At 34.3% G+C, this 25,815-nt stretch overlaps 6 protein-coding genes across 7 annotated transcripts; 3 read left to right on the top strand and 3 right to left on the bottom strand.

The window, feature by feature from the left end:
* Positions 1–306: 306 nt before the first annotated feature.
* Positions 307–4,011, bottom strand: LOC107886567 (probable polygalacturonase At1g80170). Of its 2 annotated transcripts, XM_016810568.2 has the most exons (10): positions 3,877–4,011; positions 3,223–3,404; positions 2,758–2,886; positions 2,413–2,583; positions 2,287–2,307; positions 1,950–2,157; positions 1,732–1,813; positions 1,505–1,613; positions 1,019–1,135; positions 307–877 (listed from the first exon to the last, which is right to left on the bottom strand). In XM_016810568.2, the coding sequence occupies exons 2-10, from the start codon at positions 3,391–3,393 to the stop codon at positions 563–565; spliced, it is 1,323 nt and encodes a 440-aa protein (XP_016666057.2). In that variant the 5' UTR covers positions 3,394–3,404; positions 3,877–4,011; the 3' UTR covers positions 307–562. The 2 variants fall into 2 exon arrangements, with proteins under 2 accessions (XP_016666057.2, XP_016666056.2); XM_016810567.2 differs by lacking the exon at positions 3,877–4,011 and having other exon boundaries at positions 3,223–3,816.
* Positions 3,874–6,085, bottom strand: LOC107886566 (putative pentatricopeptide repeat-containing protein At5g09950). Its single transcript, XM_016810566.2, has one exon. The coding sequence runs from the start codon at positions 6,083–6,085 to the stop codon at positions 4,112–4,114; it is 1,974 nt and encodes a 657-aa protein (XP_016666055.1). The 3' UTR covers positions 3,874–4,111.
* Positions 6,086–6,744: 659 nt separating this feature from the next.
* Positions 6,745–8,891, bottom strand: LOC107886564 (pyrrolidone-carboxylate peptidase). Its single transcript, XM_016810564.2, has 5 exons — positions 8,622–8,891; positions 7,809–8,135; positions 7,604–7,708; positions 7,455–7,502; positions 6,745–7,209 (listed from the first exon to the last, which is right to left on the bottom strand). Exons 2-5 carry the CDS (start codon positions 8,067–8,069, stop codon positions 6,970–6,972), a joined length of 654 nt encoding a protein of 217 aa, XP_016666053.1. The 5' UTR covers positions 8,070–8,135; positions 8,622–8,891; the 3' UTR covers positions 6,745–6,969.
* A 657-nt stretch (positions 8,892–9,548) lies between these two features.
* On the top strand, positions 9,549–12,034 carry LOC107886565 (DNA-directed RNA polymerases I, II, and III subunit RPABC5). Its single transcript, XM_016810565.2, has 4 exons — positions 9,549–9,798; positions 9,880–9,938; positions 11,646–11,740; positions 11,857–12,034. The coding sequence occupies exons 1-4, from the start codon at positions 9,763–9,765 to the stop codon at positions 11,880–11,882; spliced, it is 216 nt and encodes a 71-aa protein (XP_016666054.1). The 5' UTR covers positions 9,549–9,762; the 3' UTR covers positions 11,883–12,034.
* A 325-nt stretch (positions 12,035–12,359) lies between these two features.
* Positions 12,360–16,824, top strand: LOC107886563 (CRS2-associated factor 2, chloroplastic). The gene is made up of 6 exons (XM_016810562.2): positions 12,360–13,399; positions 13,487–13,614; positions 14,172–14,397; positions 14,532–14,659; positions 15,266–15,410; positions 16,082–16,824. Exons 1-6 carry the CDS (start codon positions 12,754–12,756, stop codon positions 16,498–16,500), a joined length of 1,692 nt encoding a protein of 563 aa, XP_016666051.1. The 5' UTR covers positions 12,360–12,753; the 3' UTR covers positions 16,501–16,824.
* A 2,845-nt stretch (positions 16,825–19,669) lies between these two features.
* Positions 19,670–22,228, top strand: LOC107887690 (uncharacterized). Its single transcript, XM_041099615.1, has 7 exons — positions 19,670–20,020; positions 20,246–20,279; positions 20,402–20,611; positions 20,703–20,789; positions 21,210–21,278; positions 21,370–21,509; positions 21,621–22,228. The coding sequence occupies exons 1-7, from the start codon at positions 19,698–19,700 to the stop codon at positions 21,736–21,738; spliced, it is 981 nt and encodes a 326-aa protein (XP_040955549.1). The 5' UTR covers positions 19,670–19,697; the 3' UTR covers positions 21,739–22,228.
* The last annotated feature ends 3,587 nt before the right edge of the window (positions 22,229–25,815 follow it).

The raw sequence follows: 25,815 nt of genomic DNA, 5'->3' as shown, positions 1-25,815 counted from the left end.
TATTCCGAGTCCAAGTAACACAAGTCAAAAGGAGTTACAAAATTTCTTCTTTTGAAAGGATTCTATTTTTCATTGATAATTCATGTATTCATGCTATGTTTGTATATTTTTAATATTTTATACTTCTATAAACATTAATTCTTTAGTAATTTGTATATATAGATTAAGAGACATTTATATATTCATATTGTGTTTGTGTTATTTTTTCTTATCATATTTCATGTCATGTTTTAATTATTTTTCCATATGCCTTCTTGTTATATAATTGTGTCATGTTGCAGAAAGTCGGATAAAGTCGTAAAAAAATAAAACTAAAACTTCAGTACATAATTTTATTAAATTGAGTTTCTTCTGCAATGTATACAAGCCGCATTTTACATATCCTTGCTAATGTGTGGATTAGTTTCAATGCAATTTGAGCACAACATCAATTACATCCGCAATTTCCCATAAAAATTTTAACATGTGCCTCAAACCTTCTATCGGGCCTCTTGCTGCTCTATTTAAGTTACTTGTATAGTGATATACTATAACAGTGTTATTGATATGCCTTACGGGTTGCTTAGAGTTCGGTGTGAACAATATGATCTCTGCTCGGTTCAGCAAGCTCAGAATTTTCTTTATGATCAATGAGAATATAGCCTTTGTCATTGGAACTTAGACAGTCCGCTGACGGATGAACGATCCCGTAGCCAAAGCCTTGAGCAGAGTTGCAGTAGGTCTCTGCGGTGCCATCCTTCTTCTCTAAGTTTATATTGCTGAGGACTATATTGCTACAGGGAGTCGTATCACTGCAGGCGAACTTCATTGCTTCCTTGCTTTTTGTTGTCCCGCTAATGTTTCTGTACATAATCTGGCTTATTTGCACCGCTGATGTCTAAAAAACAAGAAACAAGAACAAGAATCATGTGATCAGTGTTCACATTGGCTGAGAACCTCCTGCAAGATTCAGGATGCAAATTTGATCTAAAGACACTGAGAAATTTAGATATGACAGGCAAGAATTTGGATAATGCACCTGGTTTTGGCAGGTTTTCGGCGAATCACAGTAGAACTGATCGATAATGATGGGGTTGGCAACATCTTCCATCCTTACATTTTCAAAACGCACCCCACGGACATAACCGGAACCACCCTTTATAAGAGAACCACAAGAACATACTAATTGTGTATTAAAACTTTTAGAGAGAGAGAAAAAAGGGGGGGGGATGAAGTCAAATTGTGTGTTTAACATATTCAGGGAAAAGAAAGTCATGTATTGAACCCACCATGGCACTCATTTCCCGCTTCCTCCCCAAAGAAGAAAATATCAGGCTTCATATCTTACTCAGAAAGAGCATCTAATTGTTAAGTGTGCTATAATATTGATATTTTAAGGTATTGACGTATTGACGACTGAAGCCCCTTTATAGTCTTTTTACTTTCTACTTTCCTGATACTGACTAAATGCATATTCTTATCAATACATGGTGCTAGATTCAGAATATATATGTCATCAAAATACCTGCCAAGTTTTAATCCTGACACCATTTGTAGTCTCCCTGAGGAGTGCTGTATCCAAGACCACCTTTGTGACAACGGCAGTTGAGTTATCCTTCCCAAGGCTCCCAATGCTAAGAAGCAAATTAAATCAAAGAAGTAAAAGATATAAGAATCACTTTACACTGTATCCTAAGTAGATGAGGACACAATCAGCTGTTTATAGGCTCTAACTGGAAGTCTAGAACACACCTTACTCCATGTCCTGGTCCACAATATATTCTCTTCATCTTGATACCAGATGAAGCATTAACAATTGAGATGCAATCATCTCCTGAATTTCATATGCATGGTCACCATAATTAACGAGTCAGTATGCACATATATAATTGTTGGTGATATAATTTCTAAAAGGTATCCTTTCACAATAAAACAGGTGCATGGAAGGACAAAAGACAAGGATTAAGAACCTGTCCCTATTTTGCTGTCTTGAAGAACGACGTTAGTTGACCCAGTGATGTGGATCCCATCAGTGTTCGGACTGTCTCCTGGGCAGGAGACTTGAACTTCAGATACTCGAACAGATTCACACCTGGAAATGACGAAATTCATCTGTTGGCTGTTCTGAATGGTAAGACCCTTTACCTTAATAGATGAGCTTGAATCAATAGTCAGTGCCTGCAACAAACTCATATGTTAAATCTAATTTGAGATCCATTTGATAGTTCACTTGCACAATTTCGGCATGCTGCTTATTGGAAGCATCTTAGCATAATTGATTTATTAATTGTGGAGAAAGGTCCTTACTGTTGGTGCCCCTCTGCACGGCTGCCAAAGGAAAAGCAAACAGACGAAAAAATATGTTAATATTCTACTTGTTTGATTTGTAAATTGAGCATGAAAGAATTTTTAAAGAGAATCCAAAGGAATTACATTTGACTTGTTCTTTTTGCAAGAAGATGCCCACCATTTGCTGCCAGAGCCATCAATAACTCCATTTCCTTGGAAAACTACTCCCTCCAGCTTAGAAAAAACAAGCCAGTTTCGTGGAAGATTTGCGTCCCAGTCATTAGGTTCATCCGGTGCTACTATTGTTCCATCAATCTGAATAATAACAATAATGATTAATATGATAACAAACAGAAAAAACTACAGCAACTAAAGTTAAAATTGATATCAACATAGAATCAATATTGGCAATAATTTAATCTGTAACATAGATATAAGATAATGGAGATGTTATATCTTTAAGTTCAATTTGATGTACATAGATATTACCTGAACAACCAACCTCTCTTCACATGGCCCCTTAAACCTCGTAGCATTAACTAAATATCGGCGTCCAGGAGGAACCAAGAGAACTGATTTTGAAGTAGAGCACGATGTGTTCCATGCTTTTCTAAATGCCTATGATAAAATATTGCAGAAAGACAAAATGCCAATCTATCAAATTAGAAATTAGCTTATTTTGATGACAATGAAAATATATTTGGCCAAACAGTAATACACAAAATGTTTAAATTCCCAGATCAGATCAAAGGCATAAGTTAGTAAAAAAATGATATTCAGAGAAAACTATTTGCCTAATCCTTGAGAAGGGTCATGTCTCAAACACCCATAGAAACCAAGAATGCCAATTACTGCCTAGCAGTCTTTATCAGTAAAACTTGTAATTTCAATGTTTCCTAAAATAACCATCAAGGTAATTTGCAAGGGACTCAAAAGAAATTCTCAAGCATATACCTCAGTGTCATCAGAAACTCCATCCCCAACCGCACCAAAGCTATCCACATTTACAAGAACCTTGCCACCGCGTTCACTTATCCAAGATGGGCCCTCAAAGAGTTCCATATCTTCTTCAGCTATGTCGAGGTCTTCAAGCTCTCCAAGTATGTTGAATTTGTCGTATAACATGTTTCCGCCAACTGCATGTGTGATCAGCAAACCGAGGAAGGAAACTAGGAATAATTTATCCATGATTTGTTCTTTTTTGTCTATTTGGAAGATTGATTGAGTTGCATAAATCCAATAAGGCACTGGTTTAATTTATATATGCAGATTAGTTTTGGAAAAGAGCAGCTTTGTGGGCTATATGGCTTGGCTTAAAAGTAGATGAAGGTGCTACATTTTCTACATGCCCACACTTGAAGTACAAGGGTAAATTTATTTTTAAGTTGTTTGCTTTACTCTTCAACCAGTAGGCAACATTTCACCAATCAAAATGTTAATGGATTATGTAAAATCCCTCTCACTATATTTCTCAGGGAAGTGGATAAATGAATCAACAAAGTGTATTATTTTATATTATTTAGTGAACCATATTTTATAAATTGAGAAATGAAAAAAAAAAAAAACACCATGCATGCATGCATGGATATTCTGTGGGGCAATCAGTACCTTAAAAAGAAACTTGAATTAGCGAATCAGGAGGGAAAGGGGTCCTTTTCCAGTTACAAGCCAAGGCTTCAAGCTAAAGCAACAGATCTTTAGAAGATTTAAGTAGAAGATGAAGATTTCACAAACAGGTTTTACTTTCATGGAAATAATGCTGGAACAGACTAGCAAGCACTGTTCCAAAGTTCCCAGCTGGATGACAATGCGAGGTAAATTTTAGCAGTATAAGAAAAGTATGTTAACTGTAAGTCTTCACCTCAATTGAACTGTGACCAATCTCCCTCATCACCTTTCTAGCCATGGCAAGTTCTCTGATTTGTAATGAGGCTTTAAATTCCCCAACTTCAGAATAAAAATTTGACACTTGCAAATAAATGGCAAAACTATCCTGACCAAGCTCCATCAAGACTTTTGCTGCTCTTTTACCCACTATTTCATTCTTGTGGACCCTACAACTTCGCAGCAATGAGCTCCACATTACAGAATCACCCCCTCCTGGTGACTGTTGCAGCAACTCCTCAGCTTCATACACTAGACCTGCACGGCCTAAAAGATCTACCATACACGAAAAATGTTGTCGTTCTGGGCAAATGCCATAAGATTTCATCAAGTTAAACACAAACTTTCCTTCTTCAAGTAATCCTGCATGGTTGCAACCATTTAGAACACATAAGAATGTCACCTTATCAGGTACTAGGCCTTTGTGGATCATTGCTTCCAACAGGCTGACACTTTCATTGCCCATACCATTTCGGGCATATCCATTGATTATAGATGCAAAGCAGAAGATGTTTGGTAGAGGAAGGGTTTCAAAAACCTTGCGGGAGAGTTCAAAATGCCCACATCCTGAATACAAATCAATAAGAGAACATGAAACTGCGACATCAGATTCATAACCGGATTTTATAGCACAGCAGTGCAACAGTCTGCAGCTGTCCAAACTAGCCCAAGTAGACAGTGATAATGCTTTTAGTGTCGTAGAAAGAGTAACCTCATCAATCCTAATTCCTTCATCAATCATCAAAACAAAAATCTCAAACACGTCACCAGTGATACCACAGTGCAAAAAGGAGGTTATTAATGAGTTACAACACTCCAAAGTTCTCTTAGATGCCCTCTCATATACAGACAGAGAGCTTTCAATTTCACCACATTTTCCATACATATCAATTAACGCTGACTGAATATGAACACTCCCTAAATCAAACCCTACTTTTGTTATAAAACAGTGAATTTGCCTCCCTAACAGAATATCCTCTCTTCTACTGGATAAATTCAAGAGCCCCACAATGGAACGAATTGAAGGTTTTTTATCCCAGAAATGCATCCTACTAAGTAATTCAATAGCATCATACAACAAATCATTCTCCGCATATACAGAAATGATGGAATTCCATGATATCACATCTTCAACAGGAATTAACAAAAACGCTTTCCTAGCATCAATGAAATTCCCACAGGCAGAATAAAAGTCCACCAAAGCATTGGCAACAAAAACATTGCATTCCACCCATCCAGCTTTAATCGCATGACAATGCAGCTGCATTCCTTCGTCCAGAAACCTCGCATTACAGCAAGCACGAATTAAATAACAAAAACTAAGTCCATTTGGATTGACACCCTCCCATTTCATTTGGTCGTGCAACCCAAATAATTCCTCTATTTTACCAAGCTCCAAAAACCCGTTTAACAGCAAATTCCATACGGTTAAATTCCGTTCAGGCAATTGATCGAACAACTTCCAAGCGACATCAACAAGTCCCATATGAAAATATAGGTTAACAAGTGAGCTCCCAATAAACAAATTCAATCCAAACCCAAGTGAAATCACCCTGCAATGAACTTGAATACCTTCTCTATAAAACCCCTCATTCGCACAAACAGTAATCACAGACGAAAATGTAGGACCAGTTTCTTGGATTTCCTGTGAAACCATTTCCTTATAAATATACAGTGCTTGCTTTGGATTCCCATATCGACCGTGCCCAGTAATTAGCAAATTATATGTAATGCTATCTCTTATAGACATTTGATCGAAAAGGTTCTGGGCATCGTCGAGACGCCTGGATCTGATTAATTCATTAATTGTTTTGTTTTTGTAGTAAACACCCAGATCAGCGTTTATATTACGGTATGATGTAAAGGCCCTGTAATTCGATTGTGCCAAGATTGGCAACGTACGTATCAACGACAAAAATCCACTTAGCCTCATCGATCGTGCAACATTCTGATCATGTTGCCATCTACACACAATTTAGTAGCTATCAACAGAAATAAGAATCTATGGAAGATGCATCCCGGCGGGCCGGGCTGTTTTTTACCGACTGAACTTGATATTCAAATTAAGGTTTTTATGATGGTGTAACTGATTAGATTATCGATTTTTAATCTGTTCTGTTCTATGAATTCAATTTATTTTTAACTTGATTCAATCAGATTATATTGATGTAATTTTTCTAATGGAAATGGTGCTCTGAACAATTCTTAATTCTTCCTCTTGTACTGATCAGTTCAATTTAAACAATATTACTTCAAATTTTATTAATACCGAGTCTTTCTAGTAAATATATCGAGATAAAAACAAAATATTTGATTTGGAATTTTCTATCATGGTAGATCCCGAAAAGTTGAACCAACATTCTTGGATATGAGATAACGTAAACTCCATTTTTCACTTTGAATGCAATATATGGATTGGATTGCAGCTTTACCTTGAGATCTGGTTGATAGTGATAAATAAACGCGAGGGCTTTGTACTTTGCTTGCAGTAAACGTCTCAAAACCACATTCACATCAAACGACCGACCCAATAACCGCAGTCAACAAGAAAATGGCAACTTGCCCATTATAACTTGTCATACTTTTCCAAAATTTCAAGGTTCAAATGCAGCTAATTTCATTGCATAAAACCCACTTAAACAAATACAGTTCACACAAGAAACACAAAGGTGAAGCAAGAGCAATGGTGGAGAGAAAGGGTGGTGGGGAGGCAAAGGGAAAGCTCCCAAGTCCCATCATTTTTTATAGTTTGTGATATCAGAGAATTACGTGCATAAATATAAAGCATAATTATATATCATTTGAATCATTTAATGTTTAGCAGGTCGATGCAATGGCCTCCAAAAGAGAAGCGACGAATTGCATCTGTGTCTCTTCGTTGATTGTTGAGAAGAGGGGAACATGAACAAATAGAGATTTATGACCCTTCTGTTCGGCGAACCGGAGAGAGTGATAGTATACATAATTGCATATAAAAAGGCCGGCATCATTGGATGTCGTCGCAGCATAGCCCTTGTTCTTTAAGAACCTGAGGATTGCTTCAATGGAACAAGTCGTCTGCAAGAACCAAAAGATTCACTATGTTAAACACAGTATCCAAAAAGGGAAGACAGGAAACAGCTGATATCTAATATTTGAAAAAGATAAAGCATCAATGGTGTTAAATATTTCAGCTGTAATTGCAACTAAATAAAGATGCTCAATAAGTACTACCAGGTGACAGTAGGCACGACTTAGGTTTCTTTGATTAATGGTTCGTAAAAGGCACTCTAAATAACATGTACAGACAGATGAGAAAGTACCTGTCGTTTCCGGGAGATTCCCCCATCGTCGGTAACAATGGGCTGTCGCTGCAGACATCAAAGGGAAACAATAAACACAAGGATATAGATATTAATAGGGTAACAGAGAAACATTTGTTAAGATTGACAGAAGAGCATCCATAACCCACCATTGGTTGCCATCCTAGTTCATCAGGACAAAAGAAAGAAGCTTCATTTACAGCCTGCTGTTCGAGGGTAAATTTTTGTGCTCCGCCATCAACCCCCAAGTGAAGCTAAAGACACAATAAAATTGAGGTCTATTAGATCAACGGGCATGTTACAAGACAGGAGTACATTTCAAGACATGAATAAAGCTGAATAATAGGAACTGACCCATATAACAAGTTCGTTTTTGGTGTCAATCCCTGAGATGCCAGATTCCAAGACCTTGAGAAGCACGGGAAGAGCACCATTGCCAGCAGTCTCAAGGACAGTGCAACTCCTTAATGTAACACCAGCAGGCAGCAACCCTTTGCTTTCAACGAAATTTTTGAGGTTATTAACTATAGTTTCTGTGGGATTATGAGCAATCCCTTGAAACTTCTTAAATCCGGTTACATTAATAGTTACAGCCTTTGGTTCTTGAGATCCCATGTCTTGGACACTGATGCAATTCCCAATTTTCGGTGGACACTATTAGTAACGCCTGTCTATTTCAACCTACGATTATGAAATAACAAGCGCAAGCAAATAAACCAGCACAATCAGATAGCAAAATAGAATCAAAACCACTACATATTATAAGATGAATACGGTCCTAAAGTATGCAACAAGAACCACTAAACCTTTGGACAAACAGAATCAAAGACATAATTGGATCCAAATCCAGTTAAGAGAAAGTAATCAAATCTTTGGTGGGTAGCTCACTTGAAAGAATGTTCAATTCAAATCAGGAGTTCGAAAGGAGCAGAAATATTCTTGTTCTTTATCACAATATGAATAAAAAACAGAAGAAGACAAAATTTTCCTTACAAAGCAAAAACCAAGACCGGATTGAGTTAACAAAAGCATGTCCATTTGAAAAGCAACATAACAAAAACAATCACGAAAACCCCGGAATAGATTATCAAGAAATGGGTTTTTTTTTTCTCTCCATCATCAAAAAAAAATGCAGAAGTTGAAAGCAATCGAACATAAAATTTTTACCTGGTAATAGAAAGAGGGTTTTGTCTCAGCGACAAATATTCATTTGAATGAAAGTGTCACGAGCTTCGGTTTAATCGGCGGCTTCAAATACAAGAATGTATTACGCAATTGCCACCATCTTTGATTTCTCCGAATTCCTAAGATTAGAAGTGGAATTAAATTAGGATGGAGACACAGCATAGAACAGTGGTTTTTTCTGTGAAGAAGTCATCACTTTAGTCAACTTTTCTTTTTCGTGTTTCACAACCGACCAACGTGTTATTGTTTACCAAGTGGCGGTTAATTATTGGTTTAATTCAAGTCCTAATATTTTCCTGTCTTTTTGGATGAGCCCATTTGATGGCCAGTGGGCCGAGCCATTAGGCCCACGAGCCCATTATATTAAGATATTCATGTGTATATTTTCTTTCTTCTATTTATAGCAATAATAATTAGAAATCTTATCACACATATATGGGTGTGAAAAATAAAAATTTAAAATCTAGATATATGTTTAAAAATAATATATTATAAATAATAAATAATAGAAATTACAATTTTAGAACATAAAAGTTAGAATGTATAAATTAATCAAAATAAATTTTACATAACAAAATTAAAATGTATAACTTAATTAAAATAAATTTTTGGTTAAATGGTGAATTTATAATTTTTTTAGTGTAATTGACATGGGTTAAAATTCCACCAAATGCATATTTTTATTTATTTTTTAATTTTTGTAATTTCCTTATTTAATTAGTGCCCAATTGACATGTGGCACCAATTTAATCAAAGATTTTATTAATAATATAAATAACAATAACTTAAAACTCTTATAATTTTTTTTAAAAATATAAACTTATTAAAAAAAATATGTCTAAAAATAAAAATAAAAATTTAAGTCAACAAATTAAAAGCAAACTTATTCTTTCCTTTTTTAATATTAAACCGAACTTTTTGAGTTGGAATAATATCAGGCACTTTTGGACAAGTCAAATTTAGAACAAGGGTATTTTCGTGAAAACTGCAAACCCCCGTACTTAAAGCCATGTAGGGCTGAAGACGAGAGCGCGCAAAGCGAAAAAGGGAGCAGTGGGTGTAACTAGCTAGGGCAAATCTTTAAAACAAGACGAAGAAGAAAAAGACGTATTAGCCGAGCAGGATGATAATCCCAGTCCGTTGCTTCACATGCGGGAAGGTATTTTTCGTACTTCTCAAGTGGGTTCGGGCTTTGGTGAATCTGTTTCTCAACTACTATATTTGGATTCCGTATCTGCAGGTTATTGGTAACAAATGGGACACCTACCTTGATCTTCTCCAGGCCGACTATACTGAAGGGTTTGCATCAATCTATCTCTTATTTAATAGTTCTGAAGCAATTAAGTGACTGCATCGTTGCCATGAATATTCTGTTTTCAGTGTAAATCGCCCGAAACTGGTGTGTTTGATTGATGGATATCTTTTAAGAGCACTTAAGGAATCTTATTTGGGTCCACTTTGGGGTTTGGGGGATTATGGGTTGTCTAGACATTGTATCAACCAAAAATATTTTTTCTTTTTTGGGCAATTGAAGTTTTTAGGAATATTCTGTATCTCCTTAACCACAAAATACAGATACATTCCTGCTTTCGTAGTTAGGAATTGGTTCCTCAAACCTTCAGTCGTGTACAATGTGATGTATTGATGTTCATTTTATTTATAATGGAAATCGATAATATTTTTGGTGAAATAGGCAAAAAGCCTTTGCCTGTATGAGTACCAACTTTCCACCTTATACAAATCAGTCTAGGAAAAATAGCGAACAAATGGTGAAAACTCTAATCATGAATTCTCAATTACAAGTTACTTTTTTGTACTCGAAAGATTCATGTGGTAGAGAGTAGCCTTTGAGCTTTCAACTGAAAACCCTTCTCCAAGTTTACTTTTGACTGTTAACCTTAGCTTTTTTTTGTTTTCCACATTGTACCTGGTTATGCCAACTGATAAGGCTGGAATAAACATGGGCATATGGTGCCCTATCTACCTTGAAAGGCATTGGAAGTCTAGGTAAATGTGATAAAGAAGCTCTGTATGACCACAAGTTCTTGCATAAATGTTGCTAGTACTAGACTCTCCTTTTTGGTAATTCTTTTTGTTTTTCCTCTGTTTTGTATTTTGGTTGATTGGCTGTTTTAGTGATTTATGTGGTGCAAAACATTCACAATTAGAAACATTTTGAAGCAAGATTGTAGTCACTTAAACGGAGATGCTTGAAATAGTCCTTGGAGATTCAACATTGTATGAAAATTCAAGGGAGGAAATGGCTTGCTTGATTGGTAGAGAGAAGGTGAAAGTTCTGGAGTTGGAGGGATATATTTGTAAGGCAAGAAATGCTTTAGCTAAATGCAAATTATATCCAAATTGCCTTTTTATTTTTATTTTTATATAATATTGGGGTTGGGGAATGGAAGTGACAGGATTTGAACTTACCCGTGTCTAATGGGTGTCTGACAAGAGCTTTAAAAATATTATTTTTATACAATATTGAGGATGGGGGTACAGGGTTTGAATTGCCTTTTTTATTTTTACTTTAAAATTATCTTAGCTAATTATCTTTGACCCTCTGAAAATCTTATTATTTCCTCATTCACATGGTTAAGTTATGCATCCCCGTTGATTTATTTGAACTAGTGCCATTTGCGGAATTGAACATCAATATATGACGGTAAGCAACTCATTACGAAAAATGCAAGTCTAAATGTAAACATTGAAACTACAAGAGTCTTTGTGAGTTTTGTCCTCTGAAAGTTGAACTTATTGTGGAGTTTTCCTGATTGCGGAAACCATGTTTTGCATGCTGTCACTGTTCCTTTGAGTACAAAAGTATAACCTCTGGCAATGGTATAGATTATCGGAAATGTATCAAAGCAATGAACATGTATTTGGTAAATTTTATGTTGCAAGTTGATATGAACTATAATCCTATTTAATTATTACTGTTGATCTATGAACCAAAGTATTCCTTTGATTTGCAGAGAATAAAATTTTCTTCTGTTTGGCATGCAGCGATGCTCTTGATGCTTTGGGCTTGGTTCGATATTGCTGTAGGAGAATGCTTATGACTCATGTCGATCTAATCGAGAAGCTTCTGAACTACAACAGTAATCTCTCTCTGTCTCCCTCCCCTGCCCTTGATTTGCTTCGACTCCTAAGTTTTTCATGTTTATCTGCATCTTTATGTGTCAGTGTTCCAGTGACTGCTTATTTGTTGTTGCAGCATTGGAGAAATCAGAGACCAGTTGAGGAAACAAGTAGCGCTTACCTGCAATGTTCCGTTTCAGTTATGCGAGTGCCTGTTTAGGATTCTCAGTTTTTTGTGTAACGAGGACCATGGTTTTAAACTCTGAACTTTGTAGGCAGACAAGTTGAAGGGTTTAAATAGAACTAGTTCTGCATGTTTTTTTATTGCAATACAACATAAACACCATGACAGTGCATCGGAGAAAAAAAACGACAAAAATTATATACATACGCTGATTTATGAAGTCATTTAAACCTGAATCTCATTTTCATTTTCATTAAAACAGAGTTCTATATAAAAGTCAACTTAAAAACTACCTCGTACGAGCCAAAAATTTCCAATCATTGGGGTAAAACATTTTCATTACTTCTGCATTCTTCTTAACAATTTATCGAGCATAAAACATTTGTCCTTTCCTTAATTTTCAATAATTATGTTTTTTTTTTCTCTCTAGTTTGCGAATAGAAGATGGAACACATAAATATAACATTAATTATTATTCAAATTCATATATCTGTTAAATATTTATTTAATGGTAAGTTCAAAATTATAACATCTCATTATTTAGCAAACAGAAGAAAATATTTATGTTTTGAAACCTGTTCAAGATTATGATGTGCAATTTTTCAATGCGTTGCGAAAAGCAAAACGTGCCACTAAATCCGACGTGGAATTCTCGATTGTTGATGGCCACTACAACGCTGTCGTTTTTCATTTTGTCAGCGGGAAAAAAATATCTAGTGCAATCTTCTGGTTGGATGGCTCGCTCATCGCCTTCTTCTTCAAACCGAAGGGGCGGAAGAAATTATCCACTTCACTACGTTCTCTTGAACTCCAAACTGAAACAATCTTAAGTTCAACATTTCATTTTCAATGCCCATTCTAGCCTCACTCCCAGGACTCAACCTCCTCTCTTCCCTCCCTTCAAATCCACCCCAAAACGACACCACTTCATCCACTCCTTCTCCATCCCCTCCCATCCCTATCCCCAAATATCCTCCTCCCCGTAGTCGAAATCCCAAAACTAACGTTCCCCGTTCAAACCCCGCCCTCTCCATCCCTCACCGCCGCTCCAATTACCGCAAGCCCGTCCAAAAGGGCGTCATCTCAACCGACGGTGATCGATGCGTCATCGTCGGCGAAAACGGCGTCTCCTATAAGCTCCCCGGCGCTCCTTTCGAGTTCCAGTACAGTTACTCCGAGACGCCCAACGCTGAGCCTATAGCTATTCGAGAGCCAGCTTATTTGCCCTTTGCTCCACCGACGATGCCGCGGCCATGGACAGGGAAGGCTCCGTTGAAGAAATCAAAGAAGAATATCCCGCTTTTCGATTCGTTTAACCCTCCTCCCCCAGGTAAAAAAGGCGTGAAACACGTGGAAAAGCCAGGCCCCTTTCCGTTCGGGAAATATCCTAAGGAAGGGAAAACGAGAGAGGAAATATTAGGAGAGCCGTTGAAGAAATGGGAGATTAAGATGCTGGTTAAACCACTATTATCCGATAACCGTCAGGTTAATCTCGGTGAGTTTACAATGGTAGACGTGTCATGAAGGTGTTTTTGATTTGGGGTTTAGTGTTTTAATTAATTCGTATTCTTTTTGGACTTAGGGAGGGATGGATTGACGCATAACATGTTGGATTTGATACACACTCATTGGAAACGACGTCGTGTTTGCAAAATCAAGTGCAAGGGAGTTCCCACCGTGGACATGGATAATGTTTGTCGTCATATTGAAGTAATTGTCTTTTAACACTCTTTTTTGCTTTCAATCATTTGAATTGTACATAACCCTGCAGAGCCATGTTTCCCATTTCTATTTTTGTTAACTGTGTAGCATTGCCCTTGGGTGTTTATATGATAGTCGTCTTTATTTTGATAACAATGATGGAATAAGAAACTCAATATTCTGCTGCATTACTCACATGTCGAATTCAGGTGGTTTGGAAATTGAATTTACATCTCTTTCTGTGATTTTAGAGGATGCACTCCGCACACTTTCTCCTTTGAGAATGTAGATTCAGTATATTTTGATTGATTTGTGCTGCAAAAGGAGAAACATGTTCTGTTGGCCAGTTAGTTTCCTATCGTAGAGTTGTTATCCACTCCAACAAATAAAGTTCTTCTAGAAGTAAGTTGGCATCCAATGTTTGTTAAGATAGGTGTGTATGATCATAGCTTTAAGTGTAATATTAAAATTGCCTTTAGCATTTGAATGGACATGTCACATGTCTTACTTAGGAAAATAGACAAACCTCTTATTTCCTTCTCTCTCAAGTTTATTCTTAACATCAGGAAAAAACTGGAGGAAAAATCATTCATCGAGTTGGTGGTGTTGTTTATCTTTTCCGGGGACGAAACTACAACTATCGTACTCGTCCACAGTACCCAGTGATGCTTTGGAAACCAGCTACTCCAGTCTATCCAAAACTTATCCAAGAAGCTCCAGAAGGATTGACAAAAGCTGAAGCAGATGAGTTTCGGAAGAAAGGGAAGTCTCTTCTACCCATATGTACATTAGGTAAGACAACAATTAGTTGAGCATGGTTTGCATTTTTTGGCAATTGTTTGCTTTTGTTACTTGGTTTTTAGGGAGATTTTACCATATGCTTTTGCCTACTTTAGAAGTAGTAACCTTTTTTGTTCATGTTGCAGCAAAAAATGGTATGTATGCTTCCCTAGTGAAAGATGTTAGAGATGCTTTTGAAGAGTGCCCTTTGGTGAAGATTGACTGCAAAGGGTTGCAACCAAGTGACTACAAGAAGATAGGTGCTAAGCTAAAGGTTCGTCGCATTCTTTTGCTATTTCATGGGCTTTATAATTTGTCTTTGTTTTAAGGCCTAATTGTTTTGACGTTCTTGAAGACTTGTTTGAGACTCATTAACCAAAACCAGGAGAATACAAAAAACTTTAAGGAACTATTAATTCGTAACGTTTGTTTCATGCAAAAATGTGAGATAACAAAGGATCTTGAGTTGGTTTTAGGAGATCTGAGCTTGTGATAAATGACTATATTTTCATGAATTAAATGACTAGTTTTCATAAATGACTAGATTTTTACTTAGTAGTTTGAATTAAATAATTTTTATGCAAAACCGTATGAATGCCATCAAGAACTTTTTCTTAATGTTGTCTTCAACTCTGATACATCTTCCTACTTATTGACAGACACTTAAACATGCCCAAAACAATCCTATATAAAAGCATATGAAATACAAGAAACTAATATACTCCAATGCAACATTATAAAAACATATGGTGCTTGTCAGAATATGAAGTGTACAGACAAGATATGAGTTCAGAATGATATCTGTTATGTTTTTTGGTCATTCTACTAATTTCTTTATGGGTTGCCTAATAATTGTGGCCTGTCCTTCCTTATTTGGCAGGAATTGGTTCCTTGCGTTTTATTATCTTTTGATGATGAACAAATTTTGATGTGGAGAGGACGGGATTGGAAATCTATGTATGGGGACACTTCTTCAAATTTAGTTCCTGTTAAAGCTGACATTTTAAGTGGTATAGATAATTCAGGTATGCATTACAGAGAGTATTAGTGTGCCTTTTTTTTACTGTTTTTCTTTGAAAATTAAGAGGGACAGGTTACAAGTTCTCAAGGGAGTTTATTGGTTAAATTTGTCCTAAAATCAAGATATTAAGCTGTCATTAGGTTTACATGGAAGGCCTATCACAAACAGTGTCATGTACAGAATCTGCAATTTGTAAGGAATATACTATGCAACCCACTCCAAGCTGTTATATGATTTATGGTTTTCAATTAAAATCAAGGAAGTTTTATCTGGTCATTAGGAGCCAGTGCAGCATGACTCTAGTGGCATTCAAGTTATGTTGCCTGACAAGATAACCAGGCAATTTTTTTTTTATCCTCTGGGTAAAGGCTATTATGTACAAGTTTACAGTCGAAATATTTGGGAAAGCTGCAATGGCCCGTATTATATGTTGGAAGAGCAGCATTCCTAGAAAGTTCATTCTCTGCTCTTCTTAAATTTTGAAATGATGTAGACGTAGTTATCTTTTACCATGTGGTGAAGGTTAATAGAATAATAGTATTGGACAGTATCTGCTGGGCCACCTCTTCTAGTTTTCCTGGATAACTTGCTTGATTGTTATGTTCCATTGTATTGCAGTTTTGAATTTTTTATGAATGCATATTCAAGTTCTAAAGGTTTGTTGATGCATTGCAGCCAAATCTAGTGATGATAGTGGTACACCTGATTCCCAAAGGGTTGTATCAAGCCCAAAAATGATGTCCCTCTGGAGGCGTGCAATCGAGTCAAACAAGGCATTGTTATTGGAAGAGCTTGCTTTGGGTCCGGATGCTGTTCTGGATAAGGTGGAGGAATTTGAAGGCATGTCTCTGGCCATAGAGCATTCCTGTGAAGCATTAGTCCTGTCCAGCGAAGATGGTTCTTCCAGTAGTTCCTCGGCAGAGTTCAAAGGTGGTTCTTACAGTGAGGATGAAAATGACATTTACAGCAGTGATGACATCATTGATGATGAGTATTACGATGACAACTCATTTGAAGAGGTCGATCCATCGATCCCGCTAGGGTTATTACCTGTTGACAACATAGCAGAAAGGCTCCGAAGGGAATCAAAATGAAGTTTATAAGGGCAGATCATCAGCCAAGGTCAGCCTGCTGAGCTGCAATTTCTGTAGTTATATATATCTACTGAAATTAATTTCATCATTAGGGGCTGAGTAGAAAGAGAGGTGTGATTATACATGTCCCTAAACGGCAAGCTACTTGTGTTGCGTAGCTGTAGATTTAAAATTTATATCCCATTTAAGTCCTTCAATTTCTCAATAAATCGAAAATTTACTGTTTGAAGCATAATATATCAAATACTACTATATATTTATTTTTTACACGTTTTCCTTCATCAGGAAAATCAGAAAATGTACATATCTATGTAGGATTCTTCATATGCCCTCTCTTTTCATCGCTGCTGCTTTTGTTTCATTTTCTCATTACTTATTTATGAGAAAGAAGAAGATTTTTAATATTTTTTATAATTTTTTAATGTCTTTATAATTTCAAAATATATTTAGATAAAATGGGTGTCCAGATTTTAATGGACTTGGACAACATTTATCTTAGTAAATGAATGACAATTGTATATTTATTTTAAAATAATTTTAATTTTTTTTGCTGATGTGACATTGTCATATCGGTAAATTGATATTGATATGACAGTTATGTTAGCAATTAGTGTTAATGCGGTGTTTGTTAATCGTTTCGTCAATATTATCGTTAAATAGTAACGATAATATTAACGGTCAATATTAGTTAAAGGGTTTATTTGTTTGATTTTATTAATTTAGGACTCAATTGAGTGTAAAAAATTTAGAGAAATTTTTTTTTATTATTGTATTAAGTTTGAAGGCTTAGTTATAGATGAGCCAATTTTAATTTTATAAAAATTTGTCACACTTACAAAAAAAAAATTCATATATAAAAATCATATTTATTTTAAATAATGATATTTGAAATAAATATTTAATTTTAAAATATTAAAACTTTACTATATCCACAATGTAGGTAAAAAATATTTGATATGTAAAAATTTGGTAAAAAGATCTATTTAGTTCATCTCAATTTTGAAATTAAGTAAATTGATTCTTCTCAGAAAAATTAAAGTAATTTAATCTCTGTTATTTTAGAAAGTAAGTAATTAAAGATTATTAACTATGACGTTAATATTTTCTGTGAGTTGCACGTAATTTTAATTGATATAATAATAAATAAATTCTTAAAGTTTACAGATTATATCAATTTGATAATGATTTAATAAACTTGACTTACAATATTTATGTGAATGTATAAATATTAAGGCTAAATTTATTGAATATTTTAGAATATAAAACTAATAAATTAAAGAAATTTGTAAAAATAGAAAAAATAAAATCTGAACAGAGCTTTTAATAAGATACGAGGGAGTTCCGTAAATGGATGAGGTCTTTAGGCAATGTGGTGTTTGGCGGGACATTAGTATAACAAAATCAAAGGTGGGAGTCTTATGTCATCCAAATTTGTAATGATGGATATTTAAATTGTATAAAGATTAAATTAATTTTAACTTAACACCCACAATTCGTTATATTATTACTTAGATAAAAATATTTTACAATATAAGTATTATATCAAAAGAAAACTTTTATGGTAAAATTGTAGCATTACAATTCAAGGATAGGATAAAGCATGGCCTTATTCTATCTATGTATAAAATAGGAGGTCAATATTATTAACACCATTATTACGCTTCCAAATCAATATTTTTTTCTTCAATCTCTATTGATGTTTTAAAAGTTTCTTTTCAAAATCTAGGAGAGGAAGATGCAATTTGGTTTAACATATAGTGTGATTTGTCAAATATATTGAGTCGGATTTCTCCGTTCTCTCGCCCGATCGAGATATCACCTGTTTTGCCTAAAAATATTGATTGAATTATCAAAAATTTATAGTATGAAGCATCCATGCTCCTTTAAAAAAAAAATCATGGTAACACATTTATAATTACCACCTATATCATAATCATAAATCTTTTTTATTTACAAAATTCTAAATAGAAATAAGAACTATTTCAGACTATTAATCAATTTAATATTATGAGAAATACAGCGGAAAACATAAAAATTATTTTTAAAAGAATCCCTTAACAGTAAATTGCTATTATTATTGTATTTTGTAGAATAATTTCTTTTTGGTCTTTTCATAAACTTGTTTAGCATATTAAAATAGAAATAAAGTTTACACTTAGTTTGTAATTAACTACGCCATCAACGTAAACTAATATAAAGTTAATTAGTTATACAATTGTTTAATAGTGTTTTTTTAACAAGATTATCCAGTAAATTAAGTAGCATGTAACGAGTTTGTTTTTGCATGTTGAGGTTGAAAAATCTTTCCTTTTTTTTAATAAATGATAAAAATTATTATTCTATAATATATATATAATAATTGGATTATAAGTGAAGACAACCAAGTCCCAAGAATTTTGGAGAAAATCTTTGTCTTCTCTTGTGGTTGCGAATTCACTGTCTGTTTTTTCGGATGAAATCTTTGTTTCTCGTCAATTAAACCTCTAATTCAATAATAAATAACAATAACAAATTATATAACCATTGCCATTGCCATTGCCATTGTCTGAAATTTAAAGAAATCAGAAAGTCCCAATACCGCCGATCACCTGCCCAAACGGGTCTTCCCTCTGCCCCAGCCGGCTTCATTGACTAATTTCTTCCACACAGGTAAATTTTAAGCGCCTTAAAGCCCATCTTTCTTTTTTCTTTGATGTCAACCTTCTATTTTTCCATTTTTAATATGATCTCAGCTTTATGGAAAGAACCATTTAAAGTATGGAATCTTGTTTATTTTTCTAATCTAATTTTATGTTTTGTGATTTAAAAAAAAAAATTTATGGTATTCCTTCCTAGAGCTCCTTGCAAAATTCTATAACATTAGCCAGAATTTTAATAATATTTATCTAAATTTTATATCAAAAAGATTTTCTGTGTTTTTCCTTTTTAAGACACTATCCTTTTGGCAGCTGAAGATTATTCAATTGCTTTCAGCTGTTTGGTTTTCAGTTTTTATTTGAATTTAAGAGCTACCCTTTTTGAACGATATCATGTTGTACTTAGTTAAGTTGATTTTGGGGTAGATAGGCATTATTGTTCTTTGAACATTCTGCATTTGAAATGTTAATAAAGAAACTACGGTAACCAATGGAGCAAGTAGGATTAATTTTATTACAGTTATCTTCACAGGATCCTCAACACATTCTTGGCAGCCTATCATGACTGCCATAACCAACACCTTGAGTTACTGGTTGAATTGGAGGTTCCTAGTTTGTTCATTATTCCTCTTAGCCTATTTGGCTCTAGCAACAATTTTAATTTGCAAATTCGAAGGTCGAAGAAGATCGAGAAATCAGGATAGGGAAAATCAGGAGGTAGCTCCAGGGGTGATATATGAGGAGGAAGCTTGGAGTACATGTTTCAAATGCATTCACCCTGCTTGGCTGCTTGCTTTTAGAATGTTTGCTTTCATCACACTTCTAACATTGCTTGTCATTAATGTCATTGTCGATGGAATTGGCATATTTATCTTTTATACTCAGTGAGTCATATATCTCTGCAACTTACCCTATTCTTTTACTTTACATGCATGTAAATGTCTGAAATTGTTTCCTTATTATGAGCATGTTGTAACCCATGTATAACAGAGCTATGTTGTCTATTTCTTTTTGTAATGAGAGTCCTCACCGTGGAGTTTGAATTGAAGAGTTTCCCTTTGATCTATATTATTGTTGCTGAATTTTTGGTTTATATTTTATTATAACAGGTGGACATTTACTTTGGTCACAATATACTTTCTGGTATGTCTCTTGTACCGTTTTTATCATTTCTCTATGTTCGTTTCCAAGTACGGTGTTCCATCAGTTTTAGATTGCTAGAATATCCTTTCATAACTTGTCGATCTTCTCTACTATCATTGTAGCTTGGATCTGCAGTCTCCATATACGGATGTCAAAAAATCTGGGCACAAGCTCTTGGTGATAGCCCTGATCATGTAAGTTCAGATATCGAGCAAGGCACTGAAGTAACTCCCACTCCTGGAGAAACTACAGTTGCGTCCAACGAGTCCCAACATTTTGATGACTGCAAAATAGCTGGTCCATGGATTTATACCTTTCAAATTATCTATCAGGTATTTTTTTTTTAATCCTAATCAATTTCCAATGTTGTTCGAATTTCGGGTGTATTGACTTCATGATTTGTTATATGCTGTCTTTGAATAGGCTTCTGCGGGTGCAGCGGTGCTCACTGATTTAGTATTTTGGATCATTCTTTTTCCATTTATAACTTCCGGATACGGTCTTGAATTGGTAAGTATGAGCATTTGAATTATGAAGTTTTACCATTTTACCTTAATATCTCTATTACAATGCAGCATTACAGTGCGCCGTAAACCTAAAAAAAAACAGGCATGCAACATTTACTTAATTAGTGTTCTCAAATTACAACAGAACACAATGAAAGTTGTTGACTGTCTCTGACTCTTATGAGACTATATATCCTTAAATATTGTAAAAAAAGTTTGGTTATATGTCTTTTGGTTCCTGCACTTATTCGCAACTATCATTTACCGTGCCTCAATTGTTGGTTTTACCATCAAGTAACTTAGGTTATAGAAAATGGAAACACTTTGCTGAATTTTCACCTGTTGCCAGTTAGCTTTTCGTGTAATGAGTGTTGAGTTGCTCTTCTTTTATATCTGGGATTTATGTCCACTCTTTCAACTGCAGATGCTTGTTATATGTATGCACTCGGTCAATGTCGTTTTCCTACTTGGTGACACAATTTTGAATTGCTTGGTGAGTTTTCTTTTGTCGATACTCATAGCGGCATCTTACTTCTTATGCCTTGCGATCAATTACGAAGCTAATTTTTACCTTTTCCTTGCAGCGGCTACCATTTTTTCGAGTCGCATATTTTTTCTTATGGACCTGCATTTATGTTTTATTCCAATGGGTCCTCCACGCTTATTCTAACATTCCGTGGCCATATCCATTCCTTGACTTGACACCTTCTTATGCTCCGTTATGGTACACACTTAATGCTTCCATTAAAATCACTGCTGTTATGTTTGTTTTGCTACAGACACACGTACATTGCTAACCATGATTCCGTCTCGGCTTCTATTTCGGACTGAACAGGTACTTAGGAGTCGGAATGATGCACTTACCAGCCTATGGCATCTATGCTTTAGTAGTAAGACTCAAGGAAGTTATTTACTCAAGGTTGTTCCCTGAGTCGTATAGGAAATTTACGTAAAAAGAGGAGATGGTTGGTGTCGAAATTCCAGGTTAAGACCGACGGCTGCTGCGTTGGATTAGGTAGCAGGAAGATACAAGTTAGTGTCTTCGTTTTGGTGGGTTACTAGTTATTCATGGAAGTGCAAGCAAGATATAGAATCAATGGTAGGCAGTTTATATAGAATATTAGGATTCCATTTGTACAGGAGATCGTCCCACTTGCATTGTATATATAGAAATTGAAGCACCCGAGTGTTAGAATTCCTTCCCCCGTGTAAATCTTGCTTTTTTCACAAACAAATCCTAGCCGCTCTTCTTTACCGGAGAAATAGCAGTATGAGACATGTATGTTCTTACCTCCCCAATGCCAATGTGAAATAAAAATCGTCTAGGCAAGTAGAGTTCCATGAAATTAAATTAATGAAGATTTGATATAACCACTTACTGTAGATTTGGCGTGTCTTATCTTCATTTTTGTTGGTTTAAACCGAATATGTTAAACACTGCGATTTTTTATATGGAAAAACTCTTAACAAAGAGTCAATATTATGGGGTTTTAGAGGTGATTCGAATGTTTCATTATAATTGATCCTATTAACAAATAATCTTAAGCGGAATAAATAATTTTACTAAAAATAGGCTCACTTTGAAATTTGAAAACTTCAAGACTATAACACCCCTATGAAAAATTCAAATTGTACACAATTTAAATCTATTAATCACTATCCAAAAATTAATTTAAATTAACGTAGAATGAACCTCAAAAAGTTAATTAAAACTGATAGAGGGGAACAAAATTGTTTTTGTTATAAAATAAAAAGGCAGAGAGCAAAGATTAAAGAAAATAGGAAAGCAAAAGAGAGAGTATTTTATTGATCAATAGAAATAATCTACAATGCCTCTTTAAAGTCTATATTTATAGACATAAGAAGTATAAATGAAATAGAACTCTACTTCTAATGACTATTAGAATTTAAAGTATATCAAAACTTATTTTGGTCTTGATGACATCCACTTAATAATAAAATATTCATAAGACTCTCCTTAAATGTCTATTAGTAGATAATATGTTTTGTTAAAGCCTTACTAATATAAAACCTTGTGGGGAAAAAATTCCTAGTAAATGAAAAATAGTACACATTTCTATAATACGTATAAAATGCCGGTTCATTAAAAACCTTACTAGGAAAATCTAATGGGACAAAACTTTGGTTAAGGGAAAAGAGTACAAAGCGTATTTACTCTCCCTCGCAAAAACATCACACAATATTTCATATTCTACATAGTCAATCTTGAGTACTAGCTTTTCAAATGACTATTTGAATGTATTTGCTAAACATTTATATCACCAATCTTTTTAAAGTCATGAGCGAGGGAAAATTTTCGAAAAATATATTTTGATCTCTTTAAGAGTTTCAACAATATTCATATTTAACTTTAATCATGATTCTTCTATAAAAATACAAATAGGTATTTTGGATCATTTTACAGTCCTCCTTCAACTACTATTCACTAAGTCAAATTTACCACATATATTCAAAAAATTTCAATGAACAATTTCTCGAGAATTTCTATATGTTTCTAGCATTTTAAATTCTTCAAAGATTTTAATATAAACTTTACTATATAGTGATTCATATAAAAGGTTGTAACAACCATTAGACGTGTGTTAAATCTTTCATGAACTGTCAGTTCAATAATATATCTAAAGGTTATTGCATCCACCACAAAAGAATATTATATCTTTTCATAATCAACGACAGGGCTTAGCGAAAACCTTTATATTTTTATTTCGTTTTTGCAAAACTACTTCATTTGTACACTAACTGCCTTTATATATTTAGATATTTGGATTACTAGTCCAAAAACTCCACAAATTTAATTGTACTTGAGTTACGTCTTTTTATTTTGACCAATATATTTCATATCTATATTTCTCAATATATTTATTCAAGATTCTCCTTTTATTTCATTATTTCAACAATAATATTACATGTAAAGCTATTGTTGACCAATTTCATTATCGATTCCACATTTTCTTGAATTGACATAACTTACCTTTTTTTTCACTATTTTAATATTTAGTTTCAGGTATCTGAATCTCTTATGGAGTTTTAGTTATTAGTTATGTCTTGGGTCTCTTCTGGAGCACCCGCCTCTACTATATAACCATCTAGAAGAATTTTCGTTTTTGGAACCGATCAATCTATCATTTAGTCTAATTGATTGTCCTAGTGGGACTTTGTTTCAAATTAAAATATTATATGGTATATAACACTTGATTATTCTCATTAAGTTTGTAAATACATTTGAAAGTTAACTTGTAATAAAGTGGGTTATCCTCATCCAGCTACTATTTCTCTCCCCCCAAAAAGATATCCAATAATCAAGTAATGAGTGTCACAATTCACAAAAAGGATGCAACTCATACTAGAGATTACGTATTTAACAAAATACATATTTTTTAAAAAAATTAACCACAAGACTACATATAAATATCAAAACAAAATCATTGACTTAAAGTTTAGTAATGAATATCAATAGCAATAAATTCTAGCAACAAATTCCTCAATATGGATTATAATAAAGACAATGTTAATATCCCTTTATAGTTTAGATTCGTCACAATCATCAATCTGATATGTCAAAATTGATTCAGCATCATTTTTATTATTCATTTTCGCATTGTCTATAACACCCCTAACCCGTGTCCATCATCGTAACAGAGTTACAGAGCATTACTGGAGCTTTTAGAACATTTACAGATAAATGTTGTCAATCATTGTTCATTTTTCGAGATTATTCAAAATGTCCCTTAAATGGACCTTCGAGGCCCAATACGAGCATTAGAATTGTAACGCCCCAATTTTTGGGAATTCTGTGAATGTTGGCATAGGTTTAATTATGTTAGTGGGCCTTTAGAAGGCCCAAGGTTAAGATAGAACCCGGCAATTTTAGTTAATTTTTGTTCCATAAGAAAAAGGGGGTGAAATTATGAAATAGAACTTATGTGAAAATGTTTGAAAATGCTATAGGCTAAATTGAAGTGGCCAAATAAATAGGAGTGCAAAATAGGAGGATTTGCATGACAAACCTCTCATTTTACATGAAGTGGCCAGCCATCATGTTGTTGTAGACAATATGAGCACTTGATATCCATAATTCATTGTACAAATTGATAATGGGTTAGGTAAATGTTCCATGATAATGGATTAGGTAAATATTCCATGATAATGGGTTAGGTAAATGTTCCATGATAATGGTTTAGGTAAATGTTCCAAGATGGGAATTTCATGTCTTTTGTATTAAAGAATTAAATGGATGAAATATGAAATTTTATTAAAAAAAAGGGGTGAAAAGAACAAAGTTTTGTCCATCTTTGTTCATCATAGCCTAAAGTTAGAGAAGAGAAAAGAGAGGAGAAAGCTCTTGAATGTTCGGTCACTTGGGGAAGAAAAATTGAAGGTAAGTTCATGGTAGTTTGCTTTTATTTTGAGGTTCATGAGTTCTTCTTGATTCTACCTTAACTCTTGAAGCATATTTTGGTTTTTAGTTGTGTTGTGAGCATTTAGTCATGAATTAAAATGAAGGAAATGGTTGTTGTTTCATGTTCTTTTGATGAAAAATGGAAGATAGGTGAAGTTGAGCCAAACAAATGAACATGCACGTGCCTTAGATGCTAAAGGGAAAAATCGGCTAACATGTTGTGCTTTAAAATGATGAAATAGAGATTATACTTAAGTAAAATCATAGATATGTGATGATTGATTGGTGATATACATGTTTAAATAACATGCATGCAAGTTATGTGTGAAAGAGTGAATTTGGTAATAAATCTGCTTGGGACAGCAGCAGTAACGTGACTTTGGAAAATCACCATAAATTTTGGGAGATGAATTTGAAGCTGAATAAATTATGTAATTAAAGATTGTTGAGTCTAGTGTCAAATGGAATAAATGAGAACATATTTTGAATTCTTTACAATGAGAAATTTGATTCGTAATGAAGAATGGTCAGATTAGTCAAACAGTGAAACATGGGAAACTTTAAGAAAAATCTGGTATTGATTGGCCATACCAAAAATTCTAAAAATTTT

The sequence above is a fragment of the Gossypium hirsutum genome, chromosome A03 (genome assembly GCF_007990345.1).
Source record: "Gossypium hirsutum isolate 1008001.06 chromosome A03, Gossypium_hirsutum_v2.1, whole genome shotgun sequence".
NCBI lineage: Eukaryota > Viridiplantae > Streptophyta > Magnoliopsida > Malvales > Malvaceae > Gossypium > Gossypium hirsutum.
Note: the sequence above shows the minus strand (reverse complement) of the source record. Positions and strands in the feature narration are given on the sequence as shown.

Excerpts from the sequence above, each read along its gene's own strand:
- LOC107886563 (XM_016810562.2), top strand. The coding sequence starts at position 12,754 with ATGCCCATTCTAGCCTCACTCCCAGGACTCAACCTCCTCTCTTCCCTC. Across the intron at positions 14,398-14,531 it reads TCTACCCATATGTACATTAG|CAAAAAATGGTATGTATGCT; the intron begins GTAAGACAACAA and ends TTCATGTTGCAG. Across the intron at positions 14,660-15,265 it reads AGATAGGTGCTAAGCTAAAG|GAATTGGTTCCTTGCGTTTT; the intron begins GTTCGTCGCATT and ends CTTATTTGGCAG.
- LOC107886564 (XM_016810564.2), bottom strand. The coding sequence starts at position 8,069 with ATGGGATCTCAAGAACCAAAGGCTGTAACTATTAATGTAACCGGATTT. Across the intron at positions 7,709-7,808 it reads AAAACGAACTTGTTATATGG|CTTCACTTGGGGGTTGATGG; the intron begins GTCAGTTCCTAT and ends TTGTGTCTTTAG. Across the intron at positions 7,210-7,454 it reads GAATCTCCCGGAAACGACAG|ACGACTTGTTCCATTGAAGC; the intron begins GTACTTTCTCAT and ends TGGTTCTTGCAG.
- LOC107887690 (XM_041099615.1), top strand. The coding sequence starts at position 19,698 with ATGACTGCCATAACCAACACCTTGAGTTACTGGTTGAATTGGAGGTTC. Across the intron at positions 20,021-20,245 it reads ATATTTATCTTTTATACTCA|GTGGACATTTACTTTGGTCA; the intron begins GTGAGTCATATA and ends TTATTATAACAG. Across the intron at positions 20,790-21,209 it reads CCGGATACGGTCTTGAATTG|ATGCTTGTTATATGTATGCA; the intron begins GTAAGTATGAGC and ends TTTCAACTGCAG.
- LOC107886565 (XM_016810565.2), top strand. The coding sequence starts at position 9,763 with ATGATAATCCCAGTCCGTTGCTTCACATGCGGGAAG. Across the intron at positions 9,799-9,879 it reads GTTGCTTCACATGCGGGAAG|GTTATTGGTAACAAATGGGA; the intron begins GTATTTTTCGTA and ends CCGTATCTGCAG. Across the intron at positions 11,741-11,856 it reads GAAGCTTCTGAACTACAACA|CATTGGAGAAATCAGAGACC; the intron begins GTAATCTCTCTC and ends TTGTTGTTGCAG.
- LOC107886566 (XM_016810566.2), bottom strand. The coding sequence starts at position 6,085 with ATGAGGCTAAGTGGATTTTTGTCGTTGATACGTACGTTGCCAATCTTG.
- LOC107886567 (XM_016810567.2), bottom strand. The coding sequence starts at position 3,456 with ATGGATAAATTATTCCTAGTTTCCTTCCTCGGTTTGCTGATCACACAT. Across the intron at positions 1,136-1,504 it reads TCAGGATTAAAACTTGGCAG|GGTGGTTCCGGTTATGTCCG; the intron begins GTATTTTGATGA and ends TCTCTTATAAAG. Across the intron at positions 878-1,018 it reads CGAAAACCTGCCAAAACCAG|ACATCAGCGGTGCAAATAAG; the intron begins GTGCATTATCCA and ends CTTGTTTTTTAG.